Source organism: Carettochelys insculpta, chromosome 2, assembly GCF_033958435.1.
Source record: "Carettochelys insculpta isolate YL-2023 chromosome 2, ASM3395843v1, whole genome shotgun sequence".
Taxonomy (NCBI): domain Eukaryota; kingdom Metazoa; phylum Chordata; order Testudines; family Carettochelyidae; genus Carettochelys; species Carettochelys insculpta.
Window position 1 is genome coordinate 219,525,649 of NC_134138.1, and position 14,987 is coordinate 219,540,635.

The 14,987-nt window shown below is 44.4% G+C and overlaps 1 protein-coding gene across 2 annotated transcripts in view; it reads right to left on the reverse strand.

Moving 5' to 3' along the window:
- Nucleotides 1-14,987, reverse strand: part of DNAH11 (dynein axonemal heavy chain 11) — a 327,231-nt gene that overhangs the window by 21,772 nt on the left and 290,472 nt on the right. For both annotated transcript variants that reach the window (XM_074984643.1, XM_074984642.1), the window contains one exon: nt 6,995-7,186. In XM_074984643.1, the coding sequence (XP_074840744.1) occupies nt 6,995-7,186 (192 nt within the window). The remainder of the gene's footprint in view (nt 1-6,994; nt 7,187-14,987) is intronic.

Below are 14,987 nucleotides of genomic sequence, written 5' to 3' on the forward strand. Positions count from 1 at the left end.
CTGGTTCTCTCCACTGCAATGGCAGGAACGTGAAACTGACCAGCCATGAGCTGATCAGTTTCCCAGCCCTGCAAGCCATGGGGAGACTGGAACCAGACTGCCCCTGGCTCCCATCTCCTGCATTCGGGGACCCAGAAACCTGACCAGCCCTGGCTCCACTCCCCTGGTAGAAAAATTTGAGTTATGCAGGGGTAACTCCAAGGTTTACTATCAAAACAAAAAAGCAGTCCAGTAGCACTTTAAAGACTAACAAAATAATTTATTAAGTGATGAACGTTTGTGGGACAGACCCACTTCTTCAGATCATAGCCATACCAGAACAGACTCAATATTTAAGGCACAGAGAACCTAAAATAGTAATCAAGGCTGACAAAACAGAAAAATATCATCAAGGTGAGCAAATCAGAGAGCAGAGTGGCAGAAAAGGGAGGGGGAGTCAAGAATTAGATATAGCAAAGTATGTAAAAGAGCCTCTATAATGAGCTAGGAAATTGCCATCCTGGTTCAAACCACGTGTTAATGTATTGAATTTGAATATAAAAGAGAGTTCAGCAGTCTCTCTTTCCAAACTGCTGTGAAGGTTCCTCTTCAGTAAAACACAGACTTTCAGGTCATTAACAGAATGGCCCACTCCATTAAAGTGCTGGCTGACAGGTTTGTGAATCAGGAGTGTTTTTATGTCTGTTTTATGCCCATTAATTCTTTCTCTAAGAGTTTGAAGTCTCTCCAATATACAAAGCATGTGGGCATTGTTGGCACACGATGGCATATATGGTGTCAGTTGAGGAACATGACTTGTCAACCTTGATTACTATTTTTGGTTCTCTGTGTCTTAAATATTGAGTCTGTTCTGGTATGGCTATGATCTGAAGAAGTGGGTCTGTCCCACGAAAGTTCATCACCAAAAAATTAATTTGTTAGTCTTAAAAGTGCTACTGGATGTCTTTTTTTGTTTTGATAGTATATAGACTAGCATGGCTCTCGGTTACTATCCAGGGTTTACTGTATTATACCCCCTGCCTGCCCTGCAGACCTCACTCTCGGCCAGGTTTTAACTGCCCCCCATGGTCCCAAGCTGCCTCCAGCCTTAAACCCTCCAAGCATCCCCAAACCTCCTCCAGCCTTAGCCTCCTTCCCCCAGCAGCCCCAAATTGCCCCCAGCATTAGACTCTCTCTGCAGCCCCAAACTTCCTGCAGTTTTAGACTCCCTCTGTATCCCTCAATGGCCCTAGCCTCAGACGCTCCTCCTCCTCCCACAGCCTCTTCACCAGGACTGCTAGGCTGGGTGGCTCTCAATCCTCCTGCTCCCAGCAGTTAACTCCAGTGTTAAGGTTTCAGCACCTAGGCATAAGGTAATTGCTATCCCTAGTGACAGAGATAGCTGCCATCTCCAGCAGTTATTGCTATTGCTAGATATCTTCCTGAGGCACCAGTATTAAGAAACTGCAAATGGCTTCTTTAACAGCACATACAGGTGGAAACTGCACAGCTGGTGACCTTTAACAAATCTAATGGGACCCCTGTTTGGGTCCCGACCCATAGGTTGGAAATCCCTGCTCTACATACATATGCTACTTTCTATTTCTGGTGCCAAACTATTCAAATACATCAGAAAAGTACCTGAACTCAACTGGTCTATGTCAAGTTACAAACTCTTGGAACAAATTGGAGACTTTTACATGTATTTTAATGGGAATTTAGTGTGGCTCTTATGAGTTTTCGCCTACGGGCAGAAATTTGGGAACTAATTGTGCTTGTATAGAGAGAGATGAGTGTACTTGAAAAACAATTGTGGTAGGTGAAGGACTAGGTAGAACAGGAGCCCTGAACCTGAGCCATGGGTTGATCTTGCCTCCACAACTATTCTGAATTCCACTTGCTTTGGTTTTGTGTGGGTGTAAGGAATTTCACCCACAAGGATATGGATTGGGTTGTGTCAGCTAACAACTACAAGAAAGTTAAGTGTTCAAGTACTTCAATAAAGCTGTGACAGTTTATCCAATCTGAGAATCTGCCTCCTAGTCTTCAACATGGGTCAATTTCTGCTCATCTTACTAAAACAACGTACTGTAATCCCAATTGGGCAAGACAAGTAGGATTTGACTCTGTTTTTACACCCTTTTTTGGCCCTTTGATGCCTTTCTTTTCCTTCTATTACAGGGGTGGACAATAATTTTTGATGGCGGCCATTCCAAGAATTTGGTAAATGGCCAAGGGCCACACTCTTCTACAATGTTAATGGAAGAGGTGCAGGGTCTGGGATGGATGCTGGATGCAGAAGGGAGCTTGGGGTAGGAGACTGGGGTGCAGTAGGGCATGTGGGATTTGGGAAGGAGTTTGGATGAAGGAGGGGGTTCTGATCTGGAGCAGGGGACTGGGTGCAGGAGGAGATATATGATCCAGAGGGGAGTATGAGTGTAGGAGAGGATTCTGAACTGGAAGAGGGGGTTCAGGGCATGGGAGGGAGTTGTGACATGGAGGAGGAATGCAAGACAGGAATGCAGGAGGGGTGCCAGGCGTTGGGTTGTAACCTGGGGCAGGGACTTGGGTTGTGTCTGGGGATAGAAGATGGGGGTGCAAGGTCTGGGAAGAGGCTGTGACCTTGAGGAAAGGTAAAAAAGAGTTGGTTCAGGGTCTGGGAAGGCATATGGGTGCAGAAGCAGGGCTGCAGAGGGTTTGGGTTACACAGGGTAGCAGTGCAGAGGTTTGGGAAAGGGAGGAGCTGGTGCACCAGAAACAGGCTGTGGCTGGGAGCCACTTACCTGGGCTGCTCCCAGACAGCAATCCAGTGGGTTCCTTAGCCAGGGTCCCTGCCTTCCATGCCCCTACATGTGTTCAGAGCAGCTGAAGGGACCATGTGCGCTGTTCTGAACTGACTGCTGCAAGCAGGGGGAATGGGTACTTCATATGCTGCCCGTCCTGCAAACAGGCAGTTCCTACTGGCCAGGAACCAGTCAATCAGAGCTGCAAGATTTTGCTGGGAGTGGGAGCAGCATGAGAACCCTCTCCCCTGTTCCCCAGTTCTGCAGTGTTCAAAGAGCCCCACAGCTGGCTTCTCTTTGTGCTTATTTGGGGCAGTCGGGGGAGCAGGGTTGCCAGCTGAGGCTCCTGCAGGTCAGATCCAGCAACTTGCTGGGCTGGATCCAGCCCACAGGCCATATTTTTCTGGGCCCTGCTCTAGTATCTACATGTTTAAATGACCATAAGATTACAATGCAATGTGGTGCAACCTACTCACCAACAAAATATTATTAACTGCATGCAAGACTACCAAAAGGGAAGGTTAAGTAATTCTCTCTCCTGTCACCCCCCCAGCCCCCCGGCCCCAACCCTGGCCCACCACTACTAGTGTCTAGAGATGAAGATCCCAAGAACGTCACACTACATGCCCTCCCAAAGCCTAAAATGTCTCTCAAGTCTGTGAGACAGTGGAAGCAGTTACAGGTATAGCTAAGATCTCTTAATTTAGAACATCACCAAGTTGAATCATCCCTGGTTGTTGTGGTCAGTTATAACAGAGTTTTTTGAGTTCTCAATCATTTTGCCTTTACAAATCCTATTCAGGCAGTGAACAGCTCCACTAAGGCAGGCACCTATGCCACACCAAGAGTCCTACGTCAGGTCTACACTGACACTTACTTCAGTGTAATGTACTTTGCTCAGCAGCATGAACAAGCTGCTCCACTCCCAAGCAATGTAAATTACACCAATCTAAGGGCTGGTATGGACAGTGGTATCTTGGGAGAGCTTTTCCTGCCAGCGTAGTGACTGCTTCATGCAGAAGTGAATCTATTACACCAGCAGGAGAGCTCTGTCCCATTGGCATAGAGTGTTTTCACCAGATGTAGGAATGTAGCACTTCTGCTGCTAACTATAAGATCAGAAGTAACTCAGCCAATCACTATCCTTACTTGACAGGTAATTTGCATAAAATAGTTTAATTGATTATCTATGGAGGATGGTACAGAGATGGCCCAACTGCCACACCTGTGCATCCAACCCCCACTCATATAACTAGCAATATCTGTTGAATCATGGAAACAACAACAAGCATGGGTTAGAGCTTGTTTTGTTTGGAATATCATTAGGTTCAATTATTGCTGAGATTCGTGGTCTGCTACCAGCCAGTTTTTAAATTCTCAGCCAGTTTTGGCTCTTTCTATTTCTTTTTTAAACACACATGCCTTTATAAATTATACCCACATGACAGTATGTGCTTTCAGCTACTAGTAGCTACTTATTAATCTTATGAGTAGTTATTTTGAGAACAGAGCTTAAAGAGCGGAGATTTATTAGTAAAGAAAAGTAGGGATTAGAATATTCTGATTTTAGAGAGTCATTTTCTAAATGAGAATCATAGTTAAATCATCACTATAAAATTAAGCAATTATTTCAAATGTGACACCGAATATCAAAAGACGACAATTCAATTAATATCCTATATGCAAAAAGCATCAGTCAAAATAATGAAAGGAAAACAAGAACAAATACATGTAATGACTACATATTGGGATGAACAGGAAAACACATCATTAAAGAGAACATTTCATGTATTTTTAAAACCATCTGCTCACTTCTGACATGTCTAAAGGCTGCATCTACACTATGAGATAAAACCAAATTTAATTCAGTTAGCTTGATTTACCACATGACTGTCTTCACTGTAAAGACCATTAGCTCGATTTTGGGTGCAGTAATCTCAAGATTACAAAGTCGCAGTTACCTGACGGGTATAGCATCAAGCTTGAATTCCAAAGTTCGTTAAGTGCGATTGTGGAAGTGCCACATCATAAAAGCGAATTTATTAGCCTCCAGAGGTGTCCCATATGTAACCCATAATGCCCCTCTCAGCGCTCTGCTCTGGCCACTGCTCTCCAGTAACAGGAGGAGCCTGAATTTCTACGCAGGAGCAGCGAGCCTTTAGCTGTGGGTTCATGTTAGTATGACAGCCTGAGAAATGGCTTCTTAATTTGTATGCTGTTAGTGGTGTGTGTACATCTACCCATTTAAATAGCCCCTGCAGGGTGTTCACGGTTCTGTCTGTACGCTTCCTATTTTTCTCTGCGCTGCCTGGCACCAGCCCGATACACTGCACCACATATCAACAAGGCTGGGCTGGGGGTCATGCTTGCATATCATGCCAAGAAACTTCTTCTCAGCAGTTTACATGTGTGTGGGAGCCCCCTTCCCTCTCCCACTGGCACCACACAGTCTGGGTCTTTCTCCGCTTAGGCACATCATGTGGGTAGCCCCCAACCCAACCCAACCAAAGGATGTGCTTGCTGTTCGGTGCTGGCAATGCTGCCAGTCATGTGTTTAGGGATCCCAGGGTGGGAAAGATAGTTTGGGCTTTGCTGCCGCCATGGGGAAGTCTCCTACAGCGGTTAAGATACTGGAGACTCTGGTGCCACCGTGGGGAAGTTTCCCCAGAGGTTAAGATACTGGGGGGCTTTGCTGCCATGGGGAAAGACACCTCAACTGGCCCCCAATTACTGACCTCCCCTTTCACCCATCCCAGGTCTCACTGCCATCAATGAAAAGTCTCCCCTGATGGCTAAAGGGCTTGCTGTTGCCCCCAGGAAAGGAACAGCTCAACCACTGATCCCACTGTCCCATACCTGGGGCTTCCTGCCACTGGGGAAGGAACACTTCAACTGGCCGCCCACTTCACCCATAGTGGGGCTTGCTGACACTGGGAGGGGGAGGGGGGAACCAAAAATTCTTCATTTCCTGCATTTTTCTGTCCTCTTTCTTTTAACTTTAAAAAGCAGCCCAGGACCCTGCGTTAAGTCTCTCCCCAGCACCAATACAGTGTATAGGGATTCTTTCTTCCTACATTCTTCTCAATGCAACAAACATTCTGGGCCCCTGCATTATTTTCAGGGATCACATTTCTGCAATGATGGGAGGTGGAATACTTAGTGTACGTCCAGTTGAGAATACAGTCGCCGCACCCGTGTTGGCAATGTAATGTCTGGGGAAACCAAAAATTCTAATTTCTGCATTAATTTCCAGGGGTCAGGAGGGGAATGATGAAAATGCAATGGGAGAAGATGACATCAAGACCAGTGAGCATACCCAGAATGCTATGGGAATGAGAGAACTGTGGGATAGCTTCCCACAATGCAGTACTGCAACAGTCGATGTTAGCCAACGTGTGTGTGGTAGCAATGACTCGACTTTGTGGGGAGCACAGTGTGAAGTGAGGATGGTCAAAATCAAACTTATAAATTCCAGACTGAGAAAATCAATATAAATAAAATCAAATCTATCTCATAGTGTAGACGTAGCCTAAGTTGTTGAAAAAGGTGGTATTTGGAGAGCTACTTACTATTCACCCCATTAAATGCAGAATAATCACTACTATTATTCAGACTTTAGAATTTTTATAAGTGTTGCAAATCATTAACCAAGTATTTAAATCATATGACTGTAAAGTATACTGGAGCTTAGAAATGAAACCACTCATATACTCTTAACTGCCACTTGGGGAACGTTAATGAGAAAGTCAAAACAAGGTGGCATCCTTAATACATAATAATGACACATGCAGGAAATGCACCATTATTTATACATGTGACGTGTTGTAAATTGCTTCCATCATCAGAACTAATTGTAGTGATTATTAATGCAGTGTTATGAACTGTCAGAATTGCTGTATGTAATTACATTTGTGCAAATGCTTCATTACCTGCCTAATGAATTTGGCATATATGCACATGTAAACCACTGTTTTTGTTAACATAATGAAGGACATTTTTTTTTGAGCTAAGCTGCTGATGTGGAATTGGTTTGACCTATATTATGAAGTTCAAGCATGCACTGTGGAAAAAAACTTTGATCTGGCCTATTTTTATAGTCAGCAATAGATGCATATAATGTAAGCTATGTTAATAACAGCTTCAGAGAGACATTATATCCCGCTCCTTCAGTGCCCAAGATTGACAGATTTAGAACAATTTTTATAAGAGGTTACTGGACTACTGATTCTTACTTTAGAGTTGGCCTCTAAATAGTTGTAGAGGACATTGACACAAATGGTGAGATCTCCATTATTGAAAGGATATTTTCGGTTCCAGCCTTGCGGTCCAAACTTGAGCCTCCCAGCCACACAAGTGTGAAAGTAGCACAGAGAAAACAGTATGCTTTTAAATTCCATCTCTCTGGAGCATAGTTCAAGTGTATCCTGCCAAAGTAGAAAAGCAGTGTTTTTATCCCACAACCACTAGGCCTATAAATGTAGTTGTCTTACTTGGGCCAATGGACCTACTCACACGTTTGAAGTTAAGCAAATGGAGCAGTGTGTGTTTGCAAGATTTCACCTGAAGTAGTTTTCACTTTATATTATAATTAAACAGAATTGCTGGCCAAATTATATTTTCATATAAAAGGAGCATCATACTGCCCTTATGGAAGAGGCTTATAGAATTTAGTCAGATTCAAACAAATAAGACAATAGAAATTACATGTGTTTCTATAGCTATTACTAAAATCATATAATTTAATAGGGTATTTTTATAAAGACATCATCAGAGAAAATGGTAATTCCTGCTACAGAATTCTATAGGTGAGTTTAAAATTCCATAGCAAAGTTATCAGTCTTGCTCAGATTTTATGTGGCTTTCCCAAAAATACGGCACGCTCGGTTATGTTTTCTTTAGTTTTCATTGAGAGAAGCTTGGAAATAGGAGTTTCTGTACAGCTTCCCCAGCCCCTCAGTTTCCAGAGTCAGATTTTAAAGTGTTTTCCTAAGTATGCTCCTGAAACTGCATTCCTTGTACCCCAAACTTATTTGAATAGCCATGATTACGTGCATGAAGCAATTAATATTGCAATTGATTTACTTATACAAAATTTCTGGGAGACAAATCTCTGGCTGTCAAGGCAAATCACCCTTCCCAATAGAAGAATTAGTAGGAAATTGTGAGCAGAACATGTTTTCTACACACAGAGACTGAAATATCTTAGAACCTGATGGGCTTCATCATATTACAAAATTTCTTTTGGTCAAAATAGTGAATTAAATAATCAAATACAATATTGGAATAACATTTCTGAAACTGACTCCATGTTCCTGATCCTCATATAGAAATCCACACAGAACAAAATTTATCCTATCTGGGGCTGGCTACAGCATAATGCATATTTTTTAAAACAGCACCTACTGAAATGCCAAATAACTTGACAAGAAACATAATAAGGACAATAAGCACTCTACTTAGTCTTGTTGCTGAAGAGTCTGTAGGACAAAAGTCCCCTTCAATCACCATTGATTAACAAGCATAAGAAATACCTCTACAATGTCATGTTGAAAATCTCACCTTAAGAATTGATAATCCATTTCAAGTCTTTAATAAACAGGTAAGCCATATCTTAATTTAGAACAGAGTTAAATGAAAGCATCTCTTCAAATTCCAGGATGTCCTGCATGTATAAGATCTGTTTCTTACTAGATGCTTTTTCAAAATCCCAGGATGAATTGTGTGTCAGAATATCAACCTTGCAGTAATTTCTCTTCACATTTCAGATAAACAGCCCTCCATGGCGTGAAAGCAGTTCCCATTCTTGAAGAAGCCACCATAAATCAGTAATATTTTAGCTAAACAACTACATGCAACACGCTTTTGATAAAAACAGTCTTTGCTGATATATTTCAAATTTATTAAAACACGCTGTGATCATGTATTACAAACAAATACACAGTTATCCTCTAAGATGGTGGCTCTGGTGGAGGAGGTGGTGGCTTGCTTCTTCAGGCTGCAGCAGCTGTACCTGGCGGGATATGGTGGGCTGGGGGGTAGGTTCAGGGACTGGGCCAGGGTGGGAGTTGGGAGTGGGCCATGCTGGGAAATGTTGGGAGCAGGCCAGGCTGGAGGGTGCAGGGGGAGCTGCGGAGCTTGGCTGGAGGCCCCTGACTGCAGGGCTGCAGGCACCCCACCATCTGGCCAGAGCTGCTTTGCTGTGCGCAGCTGGAAGTACTGACAGCTCTGGTGGAGGAGGAGACAGCTCCTCTGGGCTGCACCAGCTTGATCTGTACCAGTCCTTAACGGCGCAGGGGGAGGCGGGGGGCAGGGGGGTTCGGGGTCTGGGAAGGTAGGTGTGGGGAGCAAGCTGTGCTGGGCCGGAGGATGCAGGGGGAGCTGTGGGCCAAGGGGAAGTTGGGAGTGGACAGGGCCAGAGGGTGTGGAGGGGAGGGAGCTGCAGAGCGTGGCTGGAGGCTGCCCCACCATGTGGTGGGAACCACTTTGCCGTGCACAGCTGGAGGTACCAGTGGCTCTGGTAGAGGAGGTGGCAGCTCCTCCAGGCTGCACCACCGGTAAGTCCTTAACTTAACCTGCCAGGGGGAGGGGGGCAGTTCAGGAACTGGGCTGGATGGTTGTTGGGAGCAGGACGGGCCAGGGGATGCATGGGGAGCTGCGGGCCGGGGGCGGGGGTGGAAGGGAATAGCTGGGAGCTGGAAGGGTTAGAAGGGGCTGGGGGCAGGGAATAGGTCAGCAATAGGGGAGCGGGCAGTGGCAGGGAGGATTGAGCTGGTCTGATCCTCCCCACCATTTGCTATGTGTTATTTCTTCTTGTTCACATGGTCCTCTGTGAGCCCCAAGCAGGGGCAGCAGCAGCAACAGCAGGCGCCACTCACGGGCGCTGGGTGGGCAGCGTGGAACCCCGAGCATGACTGTGGGTGGGTGGACTGAGCGGCCTCTGCCCCTCATTCTGCATGAGATGAGGGTCTGGGATACTTGGGACCCTGGATTATTCTGGTTAATCCAAATGGTGTATGAACCAAGATTTGGTCACTGGCATCCAAGGGAGCATGATTCCTTACATCACCCCAGGGAAGACAATCCTGTCAGAAAACTCCCCAGTGCCTTGTGGGTAGGTTCAGGAGATCCAAAGGCTTTTGGAGTAAACCCTGACAGAAAATCCGGAGTGGAGACCCTAAAGGCAGGGAGGATTCATCAAATCTGCTGTCTGGCATCTCCTTGCAGTCACCTCAGTCACCAAACGTGCTGACTTCTGTCTTTCCTTTGATTCAACTGAGGGGGATAGTGCCCCTTGGGCAATGAACTTGCTCTATACACTAGCCCAGGCAATACAGCATGTAAGAGGGTGAAAATGAGGAAGACGCTCCATCCTTCCTGACAGCAAGGAAACAATACAGGAACTGGCAGTTACAGGTTATAAGCCCTCCTCAACTGTCGAAGAGGACGCTGCCACAGGTCACTTTCATTGGTGGGAGGAGCCATCATGCTCCACCAGTTAGCTAAGGGACACCTCAAGCCAGGCAGCCCCCAGTCAATAAGATGCCACATCTGCCTTCCTCATTGGGTGCATGGGGATAGACCAAAAATCCAAAAGTAGATGTAAATGATGTACCCACCACAAAACAAAATAATAAATCAACTTGCATCCAGCTCAGTAGCTGGAATGTGCAGACCACGTGTCCAGGACTTGAAACTGCCCATGACCCTACGAACACAGACTCAATATGCAAAACAGCCATCATAGATCAACAGCTACACAAATGGAATGTCGACATCACTGCTCTCCAGGAAACCAGGCTGGCAGATGCTGGTTCAGTGAAAGAAACCAACTACACTTTCTTCTGGAAGGGCCTGAGTTCAGAGGAACACCACCTTTATGGAGTTGGATTTGTTGTTCGGAACAATGTGCTGAAATCGATCAATACGCCCACAGCTGAACCAGAATGTATTATATACCTGCAGCTCTGCACCAAGTCAGGATATGGCAACATCATCAGTGCTTATGCACCCATGTTGGTGTTGCGCGCCGAAGACAACGACCACTTCTATTACATTCTTCAGAAAGTTATCAACTCCTTTCTGACTGGCGAACAACTGTCAACCCTCGATGACTTCAATGCAAGAGTTGGATGCGCCAATCAGTCCCAGCCCATCTGCCTCTGTTATCATGGCATTGGGAAAATGAATGAAAATGGTCGAAGGCTTCTCGAATTCAGCTCTCTGAATCAGCTCTGCAACACTAATACTTTCTTTAACTTGAAAGAGTGTCACAAGGTTTCATGGCACCACCCCAGAGCCAGTCACTAGCATCAACTTGACCTTGTACTGGTACGCAGGAAACATCTCAACACCATCAAAATACACTCACATATCACAGTTCAGATTGTGACACTGATCGCCCCTTGATCATCAGCGGAGTCAAAATTGTCCCAAAAAAACTCTGTATGACAAAGGAATGTAATAAGCCAAATATCAATCCCTTTGTAGCAGACATGTGCAGAAATGCTCTGTCTTTGCAGATGATCTCACTTGCAAAATAGAACACAAACCTGACCAAACCGTTGATAAAACATAGTCCATGCTGAGAGATGCAATATATGAATGTGCCAAACCTGCCTTTGGAACATGTACATTCTCTAACAAAGACTGGATTGAGGAAAATGCTGACATCCTTAGGCCTCTTGAAGAAAACACAAGGTACATTTGAACAACATAAAGAACCCATCTCAAAGCACAAGAGATCAGCTTTGACCTGCAAGATCTATTCTTCAGGGAGAATCCAGGCAGTGTGTGAGCAAGTACTGGGCTGATCTATGTTCTAATATTCAAAAGGCAACTGATGTGGGTTACCTGAAAACCAGGTATGATAGACTGAAGAAAGCACTCAGACCAAACATTACCAACGTCACCCCAATGAAGCATTTAAATGGACAGGTAATCAGAGACAAAAAGCTGCAGATGTCCAGATGGATGGAACACTACTCCAGGTCTTTATTTCCACAAGGGTACAATACAACCTGAACTTGACAACCTCATCCCAACTCTTTCAGGAATGTCTGAGCTAGATGCAGAGCCTATGGAGGAGGAACTTTCTCAAGCTCTTGATGCTCTCTCCAATGGAAAAGCACCAGGACATTACAGAATCTCAGCTGAAGTCCTGAAGGCAAACAAGGCTGTGCTCTTCCCTTTTGTCTATGATTTAGTCCTAAAATGTTGGAGAGTAGCTGTCCCACATGACATGAAGGATGCAAACATCATCGTTCTCTATAAAAACAAAGGCAAAAAAAAGAGTGACTGCAACAACCACAGAGGCATCTTGCTGCTGAGCATCACATGCAAAGCATTTGCCTGTGTCATTCTCAAACACCTGCAAAAACTCACAGGTGGAGTCTATCCAGAAACACAATGTGGTTTCAGAGATGGCAGGTCAACAATGGACATGATTTTCTCACTTAGACAAATACACGAAAAATGCAGAGAACAAGGAAAGCCATTATTCATAGCATTTGTGGACTTAACAAAGGTGTTTGACACAGTTAGTAGACCAGGACTATACAGAGGAATAACCAGGATTGGCTGCCCCCGACCATACTTCAGCTCATAACATCCTTGCATGAAAACATGAAAGCAACAGTGCAATATGATGGATCTACATCAGAACAGTTTGCAATGAACAGAGGAGTCAAACAAGGATGTGTTCTTGCCCCTACCCTCTTCGGCATATACTTCTCAGATCTATTAAATTGCACCTTTCAAAACTTATGCAGTGATCTATTTCTCCACTCAAGATTGGATGGTTCTCTCTACAACCTGACAACACTCAAAGACGAAACTAAGATCAAGAAAGTCCTCATTAGGGAACTCCTCTTCACAGATGATGCAGCTCTCTTCACTCATAATGAACACGCTACAGTCACTGATGGATTCTTGGTCCAGAGCCTGCAAACCGTTTTCCCTTTACATAAGCATGAAGAAAACTGTTGTATTCACTCAAGATATACCTCAGCAACTCAATGACATTCTGGATAACAGTCCATTAGATGTGGTTCAACAATTCTGTTACTTTGGATCTATTGTCACCACAAACCTATCCATGGGCGAAGAACTGAACATCAGAATCAGGAAGGCACCTACTATTTTTGGCAGACTTACAAAATAAGCAGGAAACAATCCTAAGCTGACAGTAAAACAAAGATACTAATCTACCAGGGATATGTATTGAGTATCTTGCTATATGGTTCTGGGGCATGGATCACCTACTCGAACCAGGAGAAAAAAAATTGAATGGCTTCCATCTTAGCTGCCTCCACAGAATTATGAATATTAATTGGCAAGATAAAGTTTCAAATGCAAATGTCCTGTCAAGATCTGGCATACCCAGCCTCACAGTGATCCTCAACAGCAGAAGACTATGATGGCTTGTTCATGTGAGAAGAATGAGCGACAAACATCTTCCCAAAGAAATCCTCTTCAGTGAACTGTCATGTGGGTTGAGAACAAGAGGAAGACCAAAGCTACGATTCAAGGATACATGCAAATACTCCATGAAAAAATTCAACATCAATCCAAAATCCTGGGAATCTACATCATCAGATCGAAATACTTGGAAACTATTGCTATGATAGGGCACATCATTCTTCGTATATGTGCAAGCCACGCGAAAGAACTTCGTCTTAGAAGGAAAAGTTCTCAGACTCAAGAATTTGGAAATAGATTGACATGCGGCTATTGCAATCAACCGTGCAAATCCAGTATTGGACGGGTAAGCCATGAGAGAAGCTGCAGACTCAAACACTGCCCCTAGATCCTCACCGCCGCTGATAACCACCGTCTGTCGAGACGAAAAGGGGCCATAGTATAGTTATACTATAAAAACTATCTGCTTAACTAAGAACACACACTAATTATTTCCCAACGAAATCCTCCAGGATCGTCTCCTTCATTTGCTCTACCACTCTCAATTCACAGCCACCATTTCTCTGGCCCAGAAAAACTGATGTGGTGCTCTCTGTATTTTGTGTTGCCCAAAGTAGTTCCTTATGAGTAGGTAAAATATTGACCATCCTGCCTCATTTTTTTCATGCCAAATAACTTTGGGCCCTGCCTTAATGAGTGCTAAAGACAAAATTCCTACACATCAAACATGTGAATCACCAGAATACAAAGGTATATACAGTTATAAGAGTTTTTACCTTAGCACATTTGAATGAGATGGATGAGCTTAATTCTGGTGCACAGCTTATCCAGTCGACCTGAACTGAAACTGGAAAGTAAACTATAGTCCTCTCAGAGGAACAGACTCCAAAGACTAGCCCCGAATTTCAAAGGGGGCATGGTAATTAGGGTGTCAGGAGATTGCTAATGAAGTGCTGCGGTGCATATGCAGCACTTCATTAGTCAAAATCTCCCCTGCAGTGACTTCAAAGTGTGAAACTTCAAAGTTCTGGCTTGTGTGTAGCTGCAGGTCAGCTGTGGGTACTTCTAAGTGCCCGCGCTACATCGAAGTCCCTTTACTCCTCAAAATTAGTTAAGGGACTTCGATGTAGTGTGGGCACTTCGAAGTACCTGTGGCTGACCCATGGCTACATGCAAGCTGGCACTTCGAAGTTTCACACTTCGAAGTTGCTGTGGTGGAGATTTTGACTAATGAATTGCTGCATATGCACCGCAGCACTTCAACAGTAATCTCCTGATACCCTAATTACCATGCCACCTTTGAGGTTCGGGGCTAGTCTAGACACAGCACAAGAGGAACAGGGTGTCAAGAGAGAAAGAGCATGTGGGGTTGTCAGGAAGGTAGAAGGAATGCTTCCACCCCAACTTTTAAGCTCCCTTTCCCTGTTCCCCCACCTACTGGCAAGGCCCTGAGGCAGATGGCCATTGCTTCTTTTTCCTGTTGTCTCCTTCGCAGGAGTTTAAAAAAATTATATAGGAGAATAATGAAAGACCAACAACAAATAGAAAATACCCTTATTTGCATACAAGCACAGGAGTTATTAAAAAAGGGTATGCTGCTAGTCCTTAAGCATTTGTGCAGAAAAAAAAAACATGTCATGCCCAGCAAGTTAAATGGGTTGGACAAAGCCCACGCTATCATTTATAATGGTGCAAATGTTCATAAATACTGTTTACACAACCAGCTCTACTTTTAGAGCAAGATTAAATTCTTCACTAAGGCTCTTCTTTTGGGGACAGGTGGGATAACCAATAAACTGATTATACATT